This window comes from Asparagus officinalis, chromosome 6, assembly GCF_001876935.1.
Source record: "Asparagus officinalis chromosome 6, Aspof.V1, whole genome shotgun sequence".
Lineage (NCBI taxonomy): Eukaryota > Viridiplantae > Streptophyta > Magnoliopsida > Asparagales > Asparagaceae > Asparagus > Asparagus officinalis.
The window spans coordinates 64200786-64224350 of record NC_033799.1 but is presented as its reverse complement, the minus strand read 5'-3'; the positions used below and the strand labels follow the sequence as shown (position 1 = coordinate 64224350).

The window sequence follows — 23565 nt, the reverse complement described above, 5'->3', positions numbered from 1 at the left end:
TTTTGTGTATGTATATATATATTGAAAATATGTAAATCAAGACACTTTGAAAAATTATTTTCAACTCTAAGTTAAGCATACAAAAATTTCATTATTTTAAATAAAAATCCAAGTTAAGGCTTAAGTAAAGTATACTACTTTGAAAATCATTTCTTAAGAAATTTATTTAGAGTTATCATAAAAGGTGAACTTAAGTAAATAACTAACTAGGGATTAGAAAATTTCAAATTTATCAAATAAATCAATTATTACATAACTCTATCAATTTGGCAAGTGACGATATTTTTATAAAAAATTTTATTTTTTTTAGAAAAAAGGGAAAATGTAACTAAAATGTAAAATAAAGAGAAAAAATAACTAATTCCCACCCCCACATCTAAATTTTGCATTGTCCTCAATGCAAACTCTATGATGCATAAAGTAAAGCAGATAAGAAGTGAAGCACTTACATTTGGTCGGCTGATAAAAATCTGCAATTACCTTTGGTCTGAGGAGGATAAAATCAAAAATTTATTCTCTTTTTTTTCTCTTTTTCTTTTCTTTTCCTTTTTTTTCTTTTTTTTTTCTTTTTTTTTCTTTAACAACTGAACAAGAAACTCTCAAATGAGAGAAGAATAAATTCTTTTTATTATTCTGAAGTAAACAAAATAAACAATGTAGAATGAAATATTCAACATGAAGAGTTCCTGTTCTACATTGAATCCTACCTTACTGTTGAAAATTCTTCCCCGGATTTTAAACAAATTCAGAATGATATAATTAATAATGTGAATTTCCAAGCATTTCGGGGTGTTCAGTAATTCATGCAACAAGGTAAGGTAGGTATTATTGGTGTCATGCATTTTGTATTTCTTAATGAACTTAGACTCTTGTACTGTGAAGTTTTGTTTTCTAACAACCAATTCTTCTGTGAAGTTCTGAAAATTTGGTTGTTGATTATTCTCCAAGAATCTAAGTTCATCAAGAAAGAGTTCTTCAAAATTTAATTCAAAGCAGCAAATGTTTAACACAGTTTTATTATTCTCAAGGACCTGATCTGCTTCTTCTAAAAACTCTAACTCTTCATCAAAAATTTCCTCAAAACTTAAATCACACTCTTCTTCTTCTTCTTCTTCTTCTGATCTTTCCTGAATGTAGTTTATTTCTAGAGGCTGATTATTTGGTTGGTCCCCTGGATTAAAAATGTTAAGATCAGTAGTCAAATTCCCAAAGGACAATTTCATTTGACCAGTTCTACAGTTGATGAGAGCATTAGAAGTGGCTAAGAACGGTCGTCCTAAGATGACAGGTGTCTGTCCTTTGGGATTGGAAACAGGCTGGGTTTCCAAGACTACAAAATCTACTGGAAAAATAAAATCTCCAACCTTAATCAGAACATCCTCTAACTCACCCATAGGGACCTTGACAGATCTATCAGCCAACTGTAAGGTGCATTTGGTTGGGTTCAGTACACCTAGACCCAATTGCTGATAGACTGAATATGGAAGCAAATTGACACTGGCCCCTAAGTCTAAAAGCGCCTTATCAATGTGAGTATTACCAATGATACATGAAATGATGGGGGAACCTGGATCTTTACGTTTCAAAGGTATGGGATTTGACAGCATTTCACTGATATTGGCGGCTAAAAAGACTTTCTTTGGAACATTTATTCTCCTCTTCTTAGTGCACAATTCTTTTAAAAATTTAGCATAAGATGGAATTTGTTCAATTACATCTAAGAGAGGAATGTTGACCTTAACCTGCTTGAATGTCTCTAGGATTTTCTCCTCCTGAGGAGAGTGTTTCCTAGACCTGAGTCTATCTGGAAAGGGAGCAACCGGTCTAAATCTATCAAAAGCAGGCTCAGGTTCGGGTTCAGGTTCTTGGTCATCTGAGGGGAGTGATTGTTGAATAGATTCATCAGAAGGAGAAGGAGAAGGAATTTGTACAGGATCAAGAGTTTGACTTGGCGGAGTTCTCACTTGATTATCGACCTGTCTACCTGACCGAAGTGAATGGATTGCATTCACTTGAGCTTCATAGGATGAACTGCATCCTGTGTTATTAGGGTTGACCACGGGTTGACTCGGAAATTTTCCTTTCTCTCTTTCACTCACGGCACTAGCTAGTTGACCAAGTTGGGATTCTAATCTAGCTATAGCTTGAGTGTTGGAGTTGAGCATTTGTCCGGTTGATTGCATGAAGGAATTCAACGTGCTAGATGTTTGAGTCAACATATTCGTGGTTTGAGTAGAGGCCTTAATTATGGTTTCTAAACCCCTTTCCAAGACATTGAGACGTTTATCCTGATCTGGATTGTGAGGAGTCTGAATTACAGCTTGATGAAGAGGAGACTGATTTTGATACGGCAGATTGGGTTGTTGAAATTGTGAATGAGAATTGAATGGAACTGTGTTTCCCCTAGGAAAATGTTGGGTCGAAGCGGGAGTGAAATTTTGAGTTCCGGGAGAATTTCCTAGATTCCATGCAAAGTTGGGATGATTTCTCCAACCTGGATTGTAGGTTGGAGAAAATGGATCATTTCTAGGGTGCTGGAATGCAGCGTTCATCTGTTCTAATGAATGATTGTTTCCTAAGAGAGGGCATTCCTCTGAAACGTGGGTAGGAGACTGACAATTATGACATCCTGGGAAAGAAACATGATTGAGTTGAGCTGGAGCTCGTTCCTTAATTTCTAAGGCTTCTAACCTCCGCAGAATTGTCGCCATCTTCGCTTCAGAAGCAATGTTTGACTCCAAGGAAAGACCACTAGACTTAGAATGGGGAACTGATGAAACCCTGTCATCGCACTGTTCCCATTGCATTGTTTTTTCAGAAAGACTCTCCAAAAACTCCCAAGCTTCATCAGCATTTTTCCTCATAAAATCCCCGTGGCACATTGATTCTAAGGAAGTTTTTGCAGAATAATCTAATCCCTCATAAATTATTTGGCACAATCGCCATTTCTCTAAACCGTGATGAGGACATTGGATGAGAAGATCTTTAAATCGGTCAAAATACTTCCAAAAAGGTTCTCCCGGGATAATTTTAAAGTTTTGAATGCTGTTCCTAAGCTTTACCGTTTTATGAATAGGAAAAAATTTCTTAAGAAAAACGGTGACAAATTCATCCCAAGTTGAGATGGAATTTGTTGGTAAGTTGTACAGCCATTTTTTAGCTTTATCCTTAAGAGCAAATGGAATAATCTAAGCTTAACCGCATCTTCATTTAATTCTCTCATTTTAATCATAATACACACTTCCTCAAATTCTGAAATAAAAATAGATGCGTCTTCTGTTTCATTACCAAGGAATTTGGGAAGCATGTTTATGTATTGCGGTCTAAGCTCAAAACTTATTCCATTTGTTTCGGGGAGCCTAATGCATGAGGGGATTGCATTCCTAATGGGATAGCACATATCATGAAGAACGGGTGGATTAGGATGCTCCATTTCTATGATTGGTTCAAAGCGAATTAATCGATGTGTATTATCCCTAATCCACTGTTGCATACACCAAAATATTTCTTTTTATTTTTTTTATTTTATTTTTTTTCTTAAAGAAAAGAAAGAAAATTAGTTTTTTTTATGAGAAGATTAAAAAAAAAGAAAAAAATCCTAACTAAAACAAATCAAAACAATCACTTTTTAATCAACTCTAATTCTAGGGTTTAGCCTAACTCAACTAGACCAGCTCCTAACCAAAAACTCCTACAGTGAAAAGATCAAAGTTTTACCCAGGTAGTTAGCCAGGTAAGGATAGTACTAGAGGGTGATCAAAGATCAATTAAGTACCTCTTTCCTTGCGGAGCGCTTTACGCAACCCCTAAACCTTGCCTTAGACACCAACTAATCTGAGAAAACTTAAACCGGTTCACTTAAGGATTTCTTGTTCCTTATTGAGCTCGAATCCTTAGGGGCCAACGTCTAATGAGTTTTATTAGGCTTGGGTGGTGTAGTGAGGAATTAGTGATTTTTGGGCTAAGGAAAGGGTGATGAAATCCCTCACCTTATCTTGATTATGGGGTTTTGCCCTTAAAAATATTTTTAAGTGTGTGCCAAATCAAGATGCTCAAATCACTTGGTGAATTCCTACTATCAATATGAAATGCAACCCTATGAATTAAAAGCAACTAAAAAGGATGGAAAAGAAAAATCTTTTTTTTAAATTAGGGTTAACAATTAAACAAATGAGAAGGGGGAATTTGTTTGAATTTATTATATTGTTAGTAAATGTCAAAGTGGAGGGTGAATTTTATTATGGTCAACAAAAATAAAATCTTTTTTTTAAGTCCTAATTGTCTCTAATTGTGAACAAGTAGCTAAAGGGTGGAATTAAAAACTAGAAAGAGGACTTACCCGAAAGCAAATCTTCAAATCCTAGCTCTCCAATCCGCGATCTTCAAGCTCCAAGCGTTTCCTTCACAAAAAACACACAAGTTAAAGAACCAAAATAATTAAAATCTACTTAAGCATCTTCCCCGGCAACGGCGCCAAAAACTTGATGCGGCATAAACATGTACCAAAAAGATTGCAAGTGCACAATCGTGTCAAGTTATAGTATTTAAGATATCGATCCCACGAGGAAGGTGTTTTGTAGGAGAAAATATAAAATCGGTTCTTATGTTGTGTGCGTGACAAATAAGAGTGATGAGTGAATGTGATTATGAAGAGATTGAGATAGTGAAAATGGTGTATAAATAGGTGCAAAGTATAAGTGAGAGTGGATTTGAAAAAAGAATGAGTATGATCAATAAGGTGAGAAGGAAAAATGAATAAAATCAAGAGAATAAAAAAATATCAAAAATGAAGAACAAAATTCTAGAATAAAAGAAAATACAAGAAATTAAAGATGGTGGATTCAATTATAGATATGTGTAATCTAAAATTGAACCCACTTCTTAGAAAAGGGTGATTCCCTAGAGGGTTCTAGCCTAAAGGCGAATCAAACAAAATAAAAATAAACAAAAAGAAAAACTAAACCCAAGAGGGTTCTAGCCTCAAGGTGAATAGTATAAGAAATTAAAATCTAACTACAAAATAAAGTGCAAAATCTAAACTACAAAATAAAATTGCAAGAATTAAATGCAAGAAAATAAATCTATTCTATAAGCATGAAATAAATCTAAGGCAAGAGGGTTCTAGCCTCTTGGCTATTTAACAAGAAAATAAAATCTAAACTACAAGCATAGAAATAAATCTACACTAATAAGCAATAAAAAGGAAATAAAAGAGAAAAAGGAAAGAAAATGCAAACCTCTAAATAATTCTTCATCTCCATCTTCATCATCCAACAAAGAGAAGAAATATTTAAAGTGGTGAAAAAATTATTATTATTAATTGCAACTAAAGTTACAATTTTGGAAGGCCTTCTCAATTAAGAGTAGCCCTCCTCTAATTGCATCAAGTAAGCAAGTCCGGTCCATTTGGGATCCAATTCTGCAGCATTCATTGGCCCAATTCATGCTTCATTTGTTTTAGAAAATGAAGAGTTGGACAATGCATCAAAGTCCGGCCCATAAAAATTCAACACAGCAGCTCAATGATTTTCTTGTCCAAGCTAAGAAATTATACAGCAGGTCCGGTCTTCAATCAATTGATTTTCAAAAATCAAAAGTCCAAGCAAGCCCAAGCCGGCCCATTGATGTTTGCATTTCCATTTGATTTGTGAAAACAAAACTCTGCAGCAAATTCATCTTTTAGGTCCGGCCCATATTATTTCATTTGATTTGTGAAGCAAATTGAAGGCCCATGTGGAAATCCAACTCCAGCATCCATGAAGCAATCAAAGTCCAGTTGAAGTCTATTTTGCATCCAAGTCCGGTTCATTCCACTTTTTGCATCCAAGTCCAATTCATAGCTTCATTGGTGTATTTTTGATTTGCTCTTTGGGCTTCTAAGTCTTCAATCAATTTCCCCTTTGACTTTTGCTTCATGGACTTCTAAAATGCTACAAAAAATAGAGAAGAGAGATTTTGAGGGGTTTTTAAATGCTACAAAAAATAGAGAAGAGAGATTTTGAGGGGTTTTTACATTTAATAATATTTATTTATATTTTCATTCAATTATGTGGAAACTAAGCTAACAACAATTATTAATGGTATATTTATTCATGTAAAATAGATAATAAGGATATAAAATTGTAATAAAAATATGATTTTCATGGCCACTGCCAACGCTATAAGTTCCGTCGACAATAAGGCGTCCGCATATGTCAATTTTTTTTAAATAGTGCGATGGAAAATCTATCACCAATTTTCGGTCTCTGAACATTAGCGAAGGGAATTTTGTCGCCAAAAGTCCAATTAGGGACCCTCAATGCACAGACGGTAATTTGGCGATAGAAATCCTATTTTCTGTCGCTATAACTTTTAGTGACAAAATTTTAGTATTTGGCGACGGATTTGTCTGTCGCCATAAGTTCTTTGTCCAGGAGTGAAATAGATAGTGAAACGGCACTTATCTCGAACCCCTTATTAGCCAACTGCTTTGGCATTAACTGCTCTGATAAAATCATCATTACTCTAGCCCTCATAATCTTTATGACTTATCGGTCCCAGTCAGCTCCAAGCACCTGCTGTCATTCCCTCATTAAATAACTAGATGAATCACTTTCTTCTATGACCGACACCTAGAAGGCATTTGCTAACTCAATAGCATTACTGGACTCGGCCAAAGTTACCTTCATACCCCTCTGATCTACTATAAAAGGGAACTACGCTGCATGGGGTAACTTCTACTTTTTGGAAACTTTGAATAACTACCCATACAATGTTTCTTTCATTTTATTACTCAAGATTAAAATATTAATTTGATCGTCATAGGAACAACGAGAGAACCTAACTCTGCCCTCTTACAAGTTTTTTATGTGCATGAAAGAGCAGCGTGCTCTGGAACCAGTCATTCGAAGGAGTTTGAGGACTCTAAACACTCTCATAACTCTAATATAAACCCCTTGTTTAATAATTGACATCAACAATAATCTACATAAGATAGAGTTAGGGACAACAACCCCTAAAAGCATGCTTGCATTAATTTTCAAAAAAATTTAAAAACTAAGTTTCATATTTAAAGTTATATCCGATCATTATTATATGAATACTAGTGTTCATATCTATTGGAAATATATCTGCATTAATAGTTTGTAGGTCATTAGTATTGACCATAACTAACTATCATAAGCTTGCTTTTCACGGAGCAACAATTTGTTAACATCGCCAATAGTTACCATTAGTTTCCCTACTATAGAGTTTGGTATAAATAAATTTTATTTAACTTGTTTAAATTTAATCACAATCCCATAAAAGTGAAACATGCCTATGCCTAGTGCATCAAATATTTTGCCTAATTAAACTAGTTATATCATGAAAACAATTCATCAATTGTGCAAAACTAGCGCATGCACTTAAATACATAGCTCTGGGCCATACATGGACTTTAAATGTGAGATATGAGTGCGAAGATATCCACTTAGGGATCATTCAAAACACAAAAGTGTGCACTTTAGATATATCATGAAAAAATTATGATGTGATCTATGAGGATGAGTGAATTTTTATTATAACTGTTAACACTGCAACAATGACATCCTGTAAATTCTCCAGTCATTACAATTGTATAAGATGCAAATTCTGTCAGAAGCCCATTCATGACCCTGTCTGTCTTGGGTATACAATTTCTTATTGGACTAATTTTTGCTCATTCTTAACTAATTTCTATACTTTCAGAGCAGCCCCTGGATTCATATATATCAAGTTATGTTTCTCTTTGTACAAAAGAGAAAGATTAAATGATCCTCAAGCAGCCGCGGAGTTGTGGCGCACGACAAAGTTAACCTACACTAAACTAATACAAGAGAAGAAGAGGACTTACTCTGAGCGGTAAAAAAAAGGAAAAGGAGAGGGGCGGCTATGATCTCTGAGTGGCAGAAAAAGAGGAGTGTCGGGGATTTTGATGAGAGATAGGGTTTTGAGAGGAGAGAAAGGCAGCGGCGGCGATCTTCAAGTACCAACGCTAATCTCTGAGTGACAAGGGCAGCAGTCTCCGAGTGGCACCAAAGAGTAGGGTTAGTTTTAATTTGAGGGTTTTTAACGAGAGGAAGTAACGAGAGAAAAATAGGTTCCCACAGGTGATTAGCTGGAGTAAAAGAGGGAAAATTTCCTCCACTATGAAAATGCATGCCCTACGGTTACAACCGTTGGGGCTGGATGTCTTGCTAGTGACACTACCATATACATAAGTGGGAACACGCCACCTGTGCACCCACATTAGCAATCAACTTGCCTAGTCAACATAATCTGCATGGGACCAAAGGGAAAGGTGAGTGTATCCAAAGTTCAGCTCTAAAGTCTGATCTACAGGCCCCGACTAAAGGCGGTGATGGGCTATGAATCCTGAACTCATCTCATTTAGAATACTCAACTCACTCCAACCCTGCTCGATTGTATAATATCCATCAGACAAAGGGAGGATTGAATTAAGTCATCCAATATTATTAACATTCAAGTTAAGAGATACTAATTGATAACAAATCTCTTTAACACTAGTAAAACGATGCCCAGCCCCAACGGGTGTATAGAACCGTTGGGGCTGGTTTAACTTGCCCCAATGGTTTAGACCATTGGGGCAAGTTAATTTAGCCAAAACACCAGCTGGAGGGAAATTTCCCACCATATTTTCGCTAAATAAAAAAAAAATTCAGAAAATCCCCTCAAAACCACCGTTCTCTCTCTCTCTCTTGCTTCTCTCTCGCCCGTTCTCTCTCTCTCTTTGTGACGCCCCTGGGTTCACACAAGGCTGCAGTCCGAGGTGAAACCAGAGATGTCAAACCTGCCATGCACCACACCGTGCAATAACATGTTTCACCATCACAATTACTATCTCTCTAGTGGAATCAAAAATAGGTGTAGTACAAAGCAAGTAAAAGATTATACAACAATTGCTTAATGGAGTGATAGGACTCAAATAAACACATCTCATCAATCAAAAATAAGCTGAAGTACACAGTCAAAGTCTGAAATGAATAATAAAGATCTGGAGAGCTCAACATGTCTCAAAGCACATAATGTCTAATACAAGAAATAAGGCAAACAGCCTTTACAACTCTAGAACATAAACCTCTCAAGTCTAAAATGTCTCAAGTGGAGTACAAAAATAAATACATCTAATAAGAGGATAGTAGACACTAGTAAGGGTCGTCCTCAACCTGCGACTCTCCGGGCTCCTGGCTCGTTACCTGAAAGGGGGAGGGACAACGAGCGTCAAAGCGCTAGCGAGTAACATCACAACCAACCCCAAGGGATAGGGCTCGTTGCATAAGAAAATATAGTTAATACACAATAATATAAATCATTTATCCTAACAACAATGGGTTTTGGTACTTAGGAAAATACAACACGAACATAGGTACGTCGGGTGAAATAATCAAAACAAGGAAACCCTCATGTATATACCTTGTATCTCAAATTGTAAATCCCTAAATACTAAACCCGAGATCTAATACAAGAAACAATAAAGGAAACGAATACAAACCCATCTCTACCGATAAGTGTAATCATGTCATGGCCACAATAAGTGTCATGTCTGAAAACGATTAAGTGTCCAACACGTAGACTATATATATATCATATGAATGTCCAGCACGAGGACTAAATGGAAAGAGTCCAACGCATGGACCGGATGTGACCGTTGTCCAACGCATGGACCGGATGATAATGCATATCCAACAACGAGGACTAAATGAAAAGAATGTCCAACACGAGGACTAATCAGTAATGCATGTCCAACACGAGGACTAGGTAAGACGAATGTCCAACACGAGGACTAAATGAATGAAAATATAACCACTACAATTTAATACCCGATAAACAAGGCAACTTCTCATCTTCAAGAATGATAAACAGTGCCCTCGAACATATGAACACAGTCTATATATATATATATATATACACAGCAGGTGATTTAACATAAACACAAATAAGACAAGAAAGACTTCGATGAGTCGACTCGTGCTCAGTTATGAGTCAACTCATGTCTCATGGGTCGACTCATGATCTGTTACGAGTCGACTCAGCAGAAAACATATGATAACAGGAAATGACTTCCTGAGTCGACTCATGGTTAGTTATGAGTCGACTCACGACTTATGGGTCGATTCGTATACTGACGAGTCGACTCAGCAGAAGTAAAAAGGCAACACAACTAGACTTCGTGAGTCGACTCATGACAGTCATGGGTCGACTCAACCTGATGAGTCGACTCGTGATGAGTCGTGAGTCGACTTACGGGCTGAAATCTGCATATATCACAACTGCAACTCGTCCATCTCGATCCATACTTCCACTATACTGATCTACGCCTCCTTAACTATCAATTCTAAACTATGAGGCAGTGAAAGAATTCATACATAGCATGAGAAATGATTACTTGCATGTTAAACCTAACATTTAACCCCTAAACATGAAAAAGAGCATTTAATCAAAATAAAACTCATATTTCATTTCTTTAAATAAATTCCCAGATCTGGGTTTTCATCAAAAACTTGTTGGTGGGAGTTTAAAAATCTAAAACATACGATCTTTAGCATTTACACTAATAAGAACATCGTTTTATATTTGAAATTATGTCTTAGATGTGAGAGATTGGGCGAGATGTTACTTGCCTCAGATGTGATGAAGAACGATTCCCTTCGCTGAAATCCAAAAGAAACTGCTAAAAAAAATCCTTTGAAACATCCCAAAATCACCAAGAACACCTAGGGTTTGAGAGAGGAGAGAGGGGGACTAGGGTTTCTGGGGAGAACTGATGAAAAATGAAGTGTTTTCGGGTAGAGGAGCATATATATAAACAGTTAAAACCCGACCCGAAACCCAAACAAACCCGACCCAGAAAAACCAGAAAACCCTCGATGAGTCGACTCATGACAGTCATCGGTCGACTCATGACTCATGGGTCGACTCATAAGATTATGAGTCGACTCAGCAGAGGCTTATGACAAAGGGAGATGATATCATGAGTCGACTCATGACAGTCATGGGTCGACTCATGGACTAGAAACTGCATACTATGACTCTGCTGCATATGATTACAAGGGTCTAATCCAACCCGCACACATACACATTTCGCAATACTAAACACTAGTTAAGCATATAGCGATATTCATACTTAACGATCTAAAATGATAATATTCTTACTTAACCCCAAATCTAACGGAACTAGTACGTCGGGCGAAAAATCCAAACAAGGAACCCCCCATGTATATACCATGTGTTCCGAAAGATTAAGAATTAAGTGAAAATACCCTCATTCTAGTGTTAAATATAAGTATCAACATATATAGATATAAATATACAAGTAAGAAGTCATATAATAAATATTTTAATTAGTTTTACCTTCTCGAACAAGTGTGGGTAGTCGCGTCGCATGTCCTCCTCGCGCTCCCAAGAAGCTTCCTCAATTCCACTTCTGTTCCATTGAACTTTCACCAATGGAATCACCTTGTTCCTGAGTTTCTTGTCTTCCTTAGCAAGTATAGACACTGGGATCTCAATAGTAGTCAAATCATCTCGAAGCTCAATCTCCGGTGCATCCAACACTCGCTGCCGCTCTTCATCATGCAAGTGCCTCTTGAGCATAGAAATATGGAATACATTGTGTATACTAGACATAGAAGGTGGAAGATCTAGTCTGTATGACACAGCTCCAATGCGATCCAAAATCCGGAAAGGTCCAATGTATCTCTGCGCAAGCTTTCCTCGCCTCCCGAATCACTGTACGCCTTTCATAGGTGATACTTTCAGCATAACCAAATCCCCAATCTGAAACTCTAGGGGTCTTCGCCTCTTATCTGCATAACTCTTCTGCCGACTCTGAGCGGCTAGAATCCGCTCTCTGATCAACGCTACCTTCTCGGTAGTTTGCCTCACAAGCTCTAGTCCAAGCATCAAACTATCCTCAGGCTCTGCCCAACATATCGGTGATCTACAGGGTCTCCCGTACAGTGCCTCATATGGAGCCATACCGATCATCGCTTGATAACTGTTGTTATAAGCGAACTCTATCAGTGGAATATGATCCTCCTAGCTGCCTTGGAAGTCAATGACACATGCTTGCAACATGTCCTCCAACACTTGGTTCACCCTCTCCGTCTGACCATCTGTCTGTGGGTGGAATACACTGCTATAAGACAGCTTGCTGCCAAAAGAGTCTTGGAAACTCCTCCAAAAATATGACGTGAATACTGATCCTCGATCCGACACGATCGTGTCCGGAACTCCGTACAATCGAACTATCTCCTGAATGAAGATCCTCGCATACGCCTCAGCTGTATAAGTAGTTCTTACTGGGATAAAATGTGCTGACTTCGTCAACCGGTCCACAATGACCTAAATTGAATCATTCCCCTTCTTCGACTTGGGCAACCCTACAATAAAGTCCATAGAAATGTCTGCCCACTTACATTCTGGGATAGGTAACGACTGAAGTGTGCCTGCTGGTCTCTGGTACTCCACCTTTACCTGATGGCAGGTAAAACACTTTGCCACATACTCTGAAATCTCCCTGCGCATACCACTCCACCAAAAGTGCCTCTTCAGGTCCTTGTACATCTTTGTGGTCCCTGGATGTACTGTGTATCGAGTACGGTGTGCCTCATCAAACAACTCCCTCTTCAGCTCTGCACTGGCTGGCATAACCAATCTACCCTTCATCCGTAGACCTCCATCTGCTCCAATGGTCCAATCAGCCTTAGGCTCTTTGGAAATCTCCTCCTTACGGATTTGAATCCAAGAATCCTCCAACTGAGCTCTAACAACTCTGCCGCTCCAAGTTGGTTCCACTGATATAGCTCCCAAAAATACACTAGTGTCACCAAACTCAGGTCTAAAATCAAACTGGCTAAGAGCGAGAAGGTCTCGGTGCAATGAGCACCTCAAAGCTACAATCTGATGTCGACGCTTCCTACTCAAAGCATCTACTACGACGTTCGCCTTCCCTGGGTAATACTGAATCGCAAACTCGTAGTCCTTGATAAACTCAATCCACCTCCGCTGCCTCTGGTTGAGTTCCTTCTGAGAGAAAAGATATTTCAGACTCTGGTGGTCTGTGAATAGCTCGAACTGCACTCCATACAAGTAGTGCCTCCATGACTTTAGTGCAAATACCACTGCTGCTAGCTCTAAGTCATGAGTGGAATAGTTCTACTTATGCACTCTCAACTGCCGTGAGATATAAGCTACTACTCTCTGAGTCTGCATAAGGACACCTCCTAATTCTGCCAATGATGCATCTGTGTAGACGACGAATATCCTGGATAAACTTCCAATAATAGCCGGCCAAACCCGAAAAGCTACGAATCCCTGTCTCCGTCGTTGGTGACTCCCAATCAAGAACTGCTACAACCTTAGCCGGATCCACTGCTATGCCTTCTCTGCTAGTGACATGGCCTAGAAATCTAACTTCTAAAAACCAAAATTCATACTTGCTGAACTTGGCATATAACTGACGCTCCTGTAAAGTCTTCAAAGATAACCGTAGATGCCGCTCGTGATCTGCCTCCGATCTTGAATAAATATGAATATCATCAATAAAACTATCACGAACTGAGCCATGAAGGGACGGAAAACCCGGTTCATAAAATACACGAATACAGCGGGTGCCTTGGTCAACCCAAATGGTGTGACCAGAAACTCAAAAGATCTATATCGCGTGAGAAAAGCGGTCTTGGGGATATCCATCTCCCGAACCCGCAACTGATGATAACCAGAACGAAGATCAATCTTCGAGAAGAACTGCGCTCCCTGCAACTGGTCAAACAAGTCATCAATCCTAGGTAGTGGATACCTATTCCGGATAGTGACCTTATTCAACTCCCGATAATCTATACACAATCTCATATTGCCGTCCTTCTTCTTCACGAAGAGGACCGGCGCGCCCCACGGAGAATGACTCCGACGAATAAAACCCTGAGCTAACAACTTGTCCAACTGGGTCTGAACTCTCTCATCTCAGCTGGTGTCATACGATAGGGTGCACGGGATATCGGGGCTGTGCCTAGCTGCAACTCAATACAAAACTCAACCTCTCTCACAGGAGGTAACCCAGGTATGTCCTGAAAGACATCCTGATAATCCGAGACAACTCGAGTCTCTAACAAATCAGAACTCTGATCCCGCAGCATCACCTCGTCGATGAACACCAGAAATGACTCCGCAAAGCGATTGCCCTAAGAAGTGGCCACAATCATCTCGAACCCATCAGACGCTCGCAATCTGACTGTCTTCGCAAAACAGTCGATACTAATATGGTAGGACGACAACCAATCCATACCAAGGATGACATCGAACTCGGACACATGCAACACTATCAAATCTATGACAAACTCCGACTCACCTAGACTAATAATACACATCCTACAAACGCTCTCCATAAGCGATACCCTACCTAAAGGGATGGAAAACCAATAATGGAATGTCTAGAGGCTGAGCTACGATTTGGAGTCTAGTCATAAAAATGTACGAAGTGAAAGAACACGAAACTCCCGAATCGAAACGAATACGGGCGGGAAAAGGATTTATGAGGGACGTACTCTCCACAACTGATCTGCTTGCTCCATTATTATGCGGAACTACTGCATATGCTCTGCTAGTGGATGAAGACTGCTCTGCCGCTGGTGCTGGAGAATATGGGACAATCTGTCCCTGGGGAACCTCCTGAACTGCTAGAACCTGCCCTTTAGTCTTCTGCTGCTGCTGATTCAGACCATTTCCCTTCTGAGTTCTTGTTGGTGCACTGCGGCACTCTAATGCCTTATGTTGGACCTTACGACAGTTAAAACAAGTTCCCCGGAACTTGCGTTGTTGCTGCTGCTGTTCTTTCTGATCCTGTTGGGATCCCTTCTTATGAGGGCCCTGCTGCTGCTGAGGTCCAGACCAAGGTCTCTTATTCTTACCCTTATCTTCGGGGTGCCCTTCCTTGTTCTTCTAAAACTTAGGCGTCCTATTTTCTTGAGAAATGGCGGTTTCAGCTTCTGATGGTGGTGGTGCAATATGATTCGCCACAAGCTCCTCGATGGTTGTTATCCTAGCGACTAAGGGAGCCATAAGATCAATAAGGTACTGGGGAGCCTGCTGCGGCTCAGGTAGCATCTGATGTGGCTCAGGTGAAGCCTGTTGGGGCTCTGCCTGAGCGGCCCTTCGAGTGCGGGGTCTCCCATGCCCTGCCATCTCTCTGATCATAAGAAAAATAAGGTTCATGAGTCAAAGTAGACGTACATACATAGTTCATCACAATATGATTTTCACATCACATAGTATTCACACATATACTTTAAGAAAAAATAGTTGTCATAAAAAAAAATTTCTCAAAATTTTGAGATATACATATATATCGTCCTCACTCATACTAGGAAATCCTTAGCGGACTCTACACATGAATCCTAAGAAACTCTAACCTAGCTCCACGACTCGACACAGGATGATCCTAAGGATACTGGAACTAGAGCTCTGATACAAACTGTGACGCCCCTGGGTTCACACAAGGCGGCAGTCCGAGGTGAAACCAGAAATGTCAAACCTGCCATGCACCACACCGTGCAATAACATGTTTCACCATCACAATTACTATCTCTCTAGTGGAATCAAAAACAGGTGTAGTACAAAGCAAGTAAAAGATTATACAACAATTGCTTAATGGAGTGATAGGACTCAAATAAACACATCTCATCAATCAAAAATAAGCTGAAATACACAGTCAAAGTCTGAAATGAATAATAAAGATCTGGAGAGCTCAACAAGTCTCAAAGTACATAATGTCTAATACAAGAAATAAGGCAAACAACCTTTATAACTCTAGAACATAAACCTCTCAAGTCTAAAATGTCTCAAGTGGAGTACAAAAATAAATACATCTAAAAAGAGGATAGTAGACACTAGTAAGGGTCGTCCTCAACCTGCGACTCTCCGGGCTCCTGGCTCGTTACCTGAAAGGGGGAGGGACAACGAGCGTCAAAGCGCTAGCGAGCAAAATCACAACCAACCCCAAGGGATAGGGCTTGTTGCATAAGAAAATATAGTTAATACACAATAATATAAATCATTTATCCTAACAACAATGGGTTTTGGTACTTAGGAAAATACAACACGAGCATAGGTACGTCGAGCGAAATAATCCAAACAAGGAAACCCTCATGTATATACCTTGTATCTCAAATTGTAAATCCCTAAATACTAAACCAAAGATCTAATACAAGAAACAATAAAGGAAACGAATACAAACCCATCTCTACCGATAAGTGTAATCATGTCGTCATGGCCACAATAAGTGTCATGTCTGAAAACGATTAAGTGTCCAACACGGAGACTATATATATATATATATCATATGAATGTCCAGCACGAGGACTAAATCACGAGGACTAAACAGAAATGCATGTCCAATACGAAGACTGGGTGAAATGAATGTCCAACACGAGGACTAAGTAAAGTGGATGTCCAACACGAGGATTAAATGAAAAGAATGTCCAACACGAGGACTAATCAGTAATGCATGTCCAACACGAGCACTGGGTAAGACGAATGTCCAACACGAGGACTAAATGAATGAAAATATAACCACTACAATTTAATACCCGATAAACAAGGCAACTTCTCATCTTCAAGAATGATAAACAGTACCCTCGAACATATGAACACAGTCTATATATATATATATACACAGCAGGTGATTTAACAGAAACACAAATAAGACAAGAAAGACTTCGATGAGTCGACTCGTGCTCAGTTATGAGTCAACTCATGTCTCATGGGTCGATTCATGATCTGTTACGAGTCGACTCAGCAGAAAACATATGATAACAGGAAATGACTTCGTGAGTCGACTCATGGTTAGTTATGAGTCGACTCATGACTTATGGATCGATTCGTATACTGATGAGTCGACTCAGCAGAAGTAAAAAGGCAACACAACTAGACTTCGTGAGTCGACTCATGACAGTCATGGGTCGACTCAACCTGATGAGTCGACTCGTGATGAGTCGTGAGTCAACTTACGGGCTGAAATCTGCATATATCACAACTGCAACTCGTCCATTTCGATCCATACTTCCACTATACTGATCTACGCCTCCTTAACTATCAATTCTAAACTATGAGGCAGTGAAAGAATTCATACATAGTATGAGAAATGATTACTTGCATGTTAAACCTAACATTTAACCCCTAAACATGAAAAAGAGCATTTAATCAAAATAAAACTCATATTTCATTTCTTTAAATAAATTCCCAGATCTGGGTTTTCATCAAAAACTTGTTGGTGGGAGTTTAAAAAATCTAAAACATACGATCTTTAGCATTTACACTAATAAGAACATCGTTTTATATTTGAAATTATGTCTTAGGCTCAATAAAACTCATGAAAAACGTTTATAAATTCATAAAACCATGGGAGAGAGATTGGGCGAGATGTTACTCGCCTCAGATGTGATGAAGAACGATTCTCTTCGCTGAAATCCAAAAGAAACTGCTGAAAAAAATCCTTTGAAACGTCCCAAAATCACCAAGAACACCTAGGGTTTGAGAGAGGAGAGAGGGGGACTAGGGTTTCTGGGGAGAACTGATGAAAATGAAGTGTTTTCGGGTAGAGGAGCATATATATAAACAGTTAAAACCCGACCCGAAACCCAAACAAACCCGACCCAGAAAAACCAGAAAACCCTCGATGAGTCGACTTATGTTCAGTCGTGAGTCGACTCATGACTCATGGGTCGACTCATAAGATTATGAGTCGACTCAGCAGAGGCTTATGACAAAGGGAGATGATATCATGAGTCGACTCATGACAGTTATGGGTCGACTCATGAGCTGAAAACTTAGTTCTTCGACTCTGATGCTTATGATTTGCAAATTTGCAAACTCAACCTCATAACTAATGCATATATACATTCTCATAAGCTCAAAAATGCTAGATTTCATGCACAACCATGCCATGAAGATATTTTTCACATATTGAATATTGCGTTTCACTAATATCCACATGTATGAATTATCAAAATCAACGGGGTCTTACACTCTTGCTCTTTCTCGATCTCTCGCTCTCTCTCATCAGAAACAAGAAATTACCACCGTTCTCTCTCTCTCGCCACTACCGTCGGAGTTCACAGCTGCCGTCGAGCCTGCATCGAGCCCTGAACTAGGATTTTTTGAACTCGCCGCTTCCATCATAGTTCACCGCCTCAGTCAGAGTTCTCTGCCGCCATCAAGCCCTGAAGTTTGCCACCGACGTCGATCGTGCAGTTTACCGCCGAATCCCATAAAAAAACCCTAAATCGGAGTTCTTCCTCATTTTCGCCCCAAATCCTCAGTTTACCGCTGCTTCCGTCGGGTAATCTTTTCAAAGGCTAGCCTTGTTTATTTTAAGCTAATATCTTCTATATGGTCCCAATTGGCATGGTATAGTTTGACTGAAGATTCAAAGTTTGCATTTTACTTGAGGATCAATGGTCTTAGTGTGATATAGAAGAGAAAATAATTCATAAAACATTTTTAAAATTTGCAAGATTGGGAGCTCTTTGCCTTTGGTTCTACTTTACAAGTCTGGTTGTCTTGTTATAAAAGTTTCATGGTGGGGGGCAATCTGAAATAAATTATTATGCTTTGGTTGAGGATGGGTGAAAAGGGGATACTATGTAGTAGTTGCTGGATCGTTGATGATTACCTGTTTATAAGTGTTTTGGCTGTATGAGATACATTTGGTTGGTGATTGTTATGATACACGGATTCTAGTTATGTTTATTTTCAGCAGTTTATTATGCATGTGCAGCTTTTTTGTGACCTCTTGTGCATGTGGTGATGTCAATTTGAACTTGCAGTTCTTACTGAGGTAAAATATTTTTGTTTCATCTTTGTTTAATGTTGACTGATTCTTTCAGGTCATGTTTAACCTGAGAGTTGTTTCATGAGAGCAACAATTTGGGGAATTTGGCAAATTGATTCTTGTTTCATGTTTAACCTGTGATTGGTTTGACTCACTGTGTTTTCTTCCCAAAGCTTGAAAAATTAAAAAGACAGTAACACTTTTTTTATCCACTGTTTTTTCAACAAAAGGTCTTTAGTTTATCCATTGTTTTTTTTTGAATCTCATTTTTTATTGCTTCAATTTAATAGAACTTTGCATTTCCCATGGACAGTAACTCTCAGTCCATGGGACATCTTTTATGTTTATTATTTTAGATATATATTATTGTAAATTTCTATTCCAAGAACTTTGCATATCCCTATCTGACATTCTTCATGTTTCTTGAGCTAAACAAGGACATCTCTACTTAGTATGCTTATTGCTTAGTTGTAGTGTGAAGAATTGTTAGTTTTACATATTTAGTCATTATGAATTGGTATTGCATGTTATGAATGATATTTACCGGTTGCAATCCATTGTAAATTAAATTAACCTGGTCTTTGTGCTTTGCAAAGTCTTGCTAAGCTAAATTGTGCAATTTACTTTCTTGAAACTTGTTTATCTTTATTTTGATCGTACCACATTTTTAATATGCTGAATTTACTTTCTAAGAAATTTTATCGCTAACTTTGACTAATTTAGGTTGGTATGGCACATGACTATATCAGAGTTAAGGATTGGATGTATGTGAATCGTGAAAAACGCACAAAGCCTGAATTCATTGAATGACTATATCAGAGTTAAGGATTGGATGTATGTGAATCGTGAAAAACGCACAAAGCCTGAATTCATTGTAGGAGTTGCCTCTTTCATAAATTTTGTGCGTGAACACAATAGGATCCAATATGGGATGATTCTTTGTCCGTGCAATCATTGTGGGAATAGGATGCATCGTAAGGAGGAAGATGAAGGACTTCACATTGTTAAGCATGGTTTTATTAAGGATTATACAATTTGGGTATATCACGGAGAAATCGTAGCTCCTAATATTGCCGATAATGAAGAAGAAGACAATGAAGAAAATTTATTTCCAGAAGAGGAGATGGAGGAAATGATAGAAGTTGCTTTTGGTGACTCCAATCTTGCTAAAGATGATCATCCTTCCGGACAAGAACATGTAGATGAGTATGAGAAGTACATGAAAGATGTCAAAAGACCAATTTATGAGAATGCAAAATATTCCACACTATCATGGTTCGTTCAACTTTTCTAGATTAAATGCCTAAAAAAATGGAGCAACAAGTCATTTACGATGTTTCTAAAATTCCTGAAAGATTCTATGCCTCTGGGGAACAATATGCCTCAAAGTTGGTATGAAGCTAAAAGGATAATGTCAGATCTGGGTTTGAATTGTGAGAAGATTCATTCATGTCCTAATGATTGTGTGTTGTTTTGGAAAAAAAAATTCTAAACTGAAAGAGTGCCCCAACTGTGGAGTTTCTAGATATAAGAAGAAAGTACATGCTAACAAGAATGACATACCAGTCAAGGTGGTACGATACTTTCCTGTGACACAGAGGCTGCAGAGGCTCTACAGGTGTAAGAAGATAGCGGTGGCAATGACTTGGCATACCGTGCTATTCCAAGTGAACATGGTAAAATGAGTCATCCAAGAGATTCGTCAGCATGGAAGGATTTCGACAAGTTGCACACAATATTTAGTCAAGATCCCCGTAATATTAGGCTCAGATTAGCTAGCGCTGGTTTTTGCCCCTTTAGTTTTAATGGCAATCCGCACAGTACATGGCCTGTTATAATGATGATATATAATCTTTCACCGCGGTTAGCGATGGATCAATCATACTTTCTGTTGCCTCTTCTTATTGATGGGCAGAGTTCATCGGGTAACAATATCGACGTCTACCTTCGACCTCTCATCGATGAGTTACAGTCTTTATTCGTTGATGGTGTAGAGACATATGATGCAGACAAAGGGGAAACATTCACAATGCGTGCAGCCTTAATGTGGACAATTAATGACTTTCCTGCATATGGAATGCTATCAGGTTATTCCGTACACGGTTATAAAGCATGTCCTTACTGCCATGCCGATACATCATCGACATGGTTGCCCTTTAGCAAAAAAATCTGTTATTTCGGTCATCGACGTATGTTGGAAGAAGATCATCCTTATAGGGATGATGCTGTTCACTTTGATGGTACTACAGAGCATAGAAAGGCTCCAGTCCCCCTATCCGGAAAGGACATACTTGCTCAGTGGAATGTTTACGGAAATATAACTTTCGGAAAAGTAAAGGAAAAACAGGAAAGACCACAAGGATGGAACAAAAAAAGTGTTTTCTTTGAATTGCCCTATTGGAAGACAAATACCGTGCGTCACAATCCGGACGTGATGCACATTAAGAAGGGAGTATCTGAGAACATACTTAACTTGCTTCTTTGTAAAGATGGAAAATCAAAAGACAACCTCCAAGCTCGGAGAGATTTGCAGCACTTCAACATTAGAAAAGAATTGCATCCTGTACCTAAAGCTGGTAATCCGGGCAAATTTGTACTCCCCAATGTCGTTTATCATATGTCAAAATCAGAAAAAAATGTTTTTAGAGGTATTACATGAGTTGAAGGTTCCCACAGGCTTTTCAGGATCATTTAATAAGAAGATAAAGACTGTGAAAGGCAAGATCGATGGGTTGAAGAGTCATGATCACCATGTTATTATGCAACATCTTCTCCCACTATCCCTAAGGACTTCTCTTCCAGGATCCGTTGGTTTAGTGATCAATGAACTTTGCACCTTCTTTAGAGAATTGTGTGCTAAAAATGTCAATGACAAGGAGCTAGAAAAGCTAGAGAAAGCAATACCTTTGATATTGTGCAAGCTTGAGAGAATTTTTCCACCGTCGTTCTTTGATATCATAATCTACTTGATTGTTCATCTTGCAAAAGAGGCTAGACTTGCAGGACCGGTACAATATAGGTGGATGTATCCTATAGAAAGGTAACTTTAAATTTTCATTTGATGCAATAGATATAATTTCTATCTCCTACATTATTGTGTTTAGTAATTTGATGTGAGTTTTTGTAGGTACCTTTTGACTCTAAAAAATTATATACGAAATAGAAATTGGCCAGAGGGTTCTATTATGGAAGGTTGTCTCTTGGAGGAAGTAACAACATTTTGTTCCCGTTATTTGGATGAAAATATAGAGACAAAGCTCAATAGACCTGTGAGTATTCATGACGGAAAATATGGCAAACCAACTTACACAAAAATGGGACTCACATTTATTAATGATATACATCGATTTATCATCCTCAATAGCATATGCCTCGAGGAAGTTAGAGAGTAAGTATGTTTTATATTAATTGTTATATGTATGTATATATAAAATAATATGATGTTAATGTTATAACAATTCATGTTGAGAACAGAATTCACAAGGATGAATTACGTGAAGAGCATCCTAATTGGAATGTTGAACGATTGGAAAAACATCATCATGATAATTTTTGTAGCTGGTTTATAAATTATGTAAGATTTTCTTTGTCAACATTTATATGTCATTATCTTAACCTAAACTTGTATCTTTATATAATTACCACACAAACTGTTTTGTCAGGTCCAAGATCCAAAAGTAGAATTAACATTGGATAAGGATTTGAGATGTCTATCTAAATATCCGAGCCGAGAGGTTGCATACTACAATGGATTTGGTGTAAGCGGGTACAAGTTTGAAATCAAGGAAATAGAAGAATCTCGGACCACCCAGAATAGTGGAATTGCGGCTATTGGCACTGAAGGAATAATTTACTATGGGTATTTAGATAGAATACTCGGTATTCGCTATCCCGGAAGAGCAAAACTAATTTATTTATTCAAGTGTGTTTGGTATCATACAAAAACTGGACATGGAAAGTGGAGAGAAACATATAGGACTTGGAAAGATGAATATGGATTGACTAGTGTAAACACTAATCTTTTTGAGTTTGAAGATGAACCATATATATTCCCGGAACAAGCATTTCAAGTATACTACTCAAAGTGCTTGAAACATCCTGAATGGAGTGTTGTTAGCCGATGGAAGCCTAAGAATACTTACGATGTCCCACAATTTGTGGATGTTGACAAAGAGGACAATGCTGAGACAGATTCTGATGATGACGGACTTAGATTGTTACAAGCTTCTATTTCTATAGATCCAAATGAATCTCAGGTTGAGCATGAAGTTTCATGGGTTCGGAATGATTTTGAACATGAAATCATTGTAGACATTCCTACAACGTCTAAGGAGTCTGTAAAAAGAAAAAGGTAGTAATCACAAAAAAAAATTCATACACACATACGTTCACTTTGTTACATTCACTATATACATGCATATACATGTTTATACATGTTCACTATATACATGCATATACATGTTCACTATATACACAATGCTTGGTTGGGTGGGCAATCACAATAAACCTGATTATATACATTTTTTTATATGTACATGTTCACTATATACATGTATTGCATGCATCTCATATATATATATATATATATATATATATATATATATATACACCAACGGTTGGAACCGTTGGTGCTGAAATTTGCACCAACGGTTCCAACCGTTGGTGCATTGTTTTTTAATTTTAATAATTTAAATTTAAAAAATATCAGCATCAACAGT

General features: G+C 38.2%; 1 protein-coding gene across 1 annotated transcript; it reads left to right on the top strand.

The window, feature by feature from the left end:
• LOC109846251 lies at positions 20718 to 23202 on the top strand. The gene is made up of 5 exons (XM_020415474.1): positions 20718 to 21423; positions 21524 to 21887; positions 21975 to 22235; positions 22322 to 22421; positions 22510 to 23202. Exons 1-5 carry the CDS (start codon positions 20718 to 20720, stop codon positions 23200 to 23202), a joined length of 2124 nt encoding a protein of 707 aa, XP_020271063.1.

Bases quoted from the DNA above. Each gene is read 5' to 3' on its own strand.
- LOC109846251 (XM_020415474.1), top strand. From the start codon at position 20,718: ATGGATCAATCATACTTTCTGTTGCCTCTTCTTATTGATGGGCAGAGT. The intron at 22,236-22,321 runs GTAAGTATGTTT...TGTTGAGAACAG, and splicing joins TGCCTCGAGGAAGTTAGAGA to AATTCACAAGGATGAATTAC. The intron at 22,422-22,509 runs GTAAGATTTTCT...CTGTTTTGTCAG, and splicing joins GTAGCTGGTTTATAAATTAT to GTCCAAGATCCAAAAGTAGA.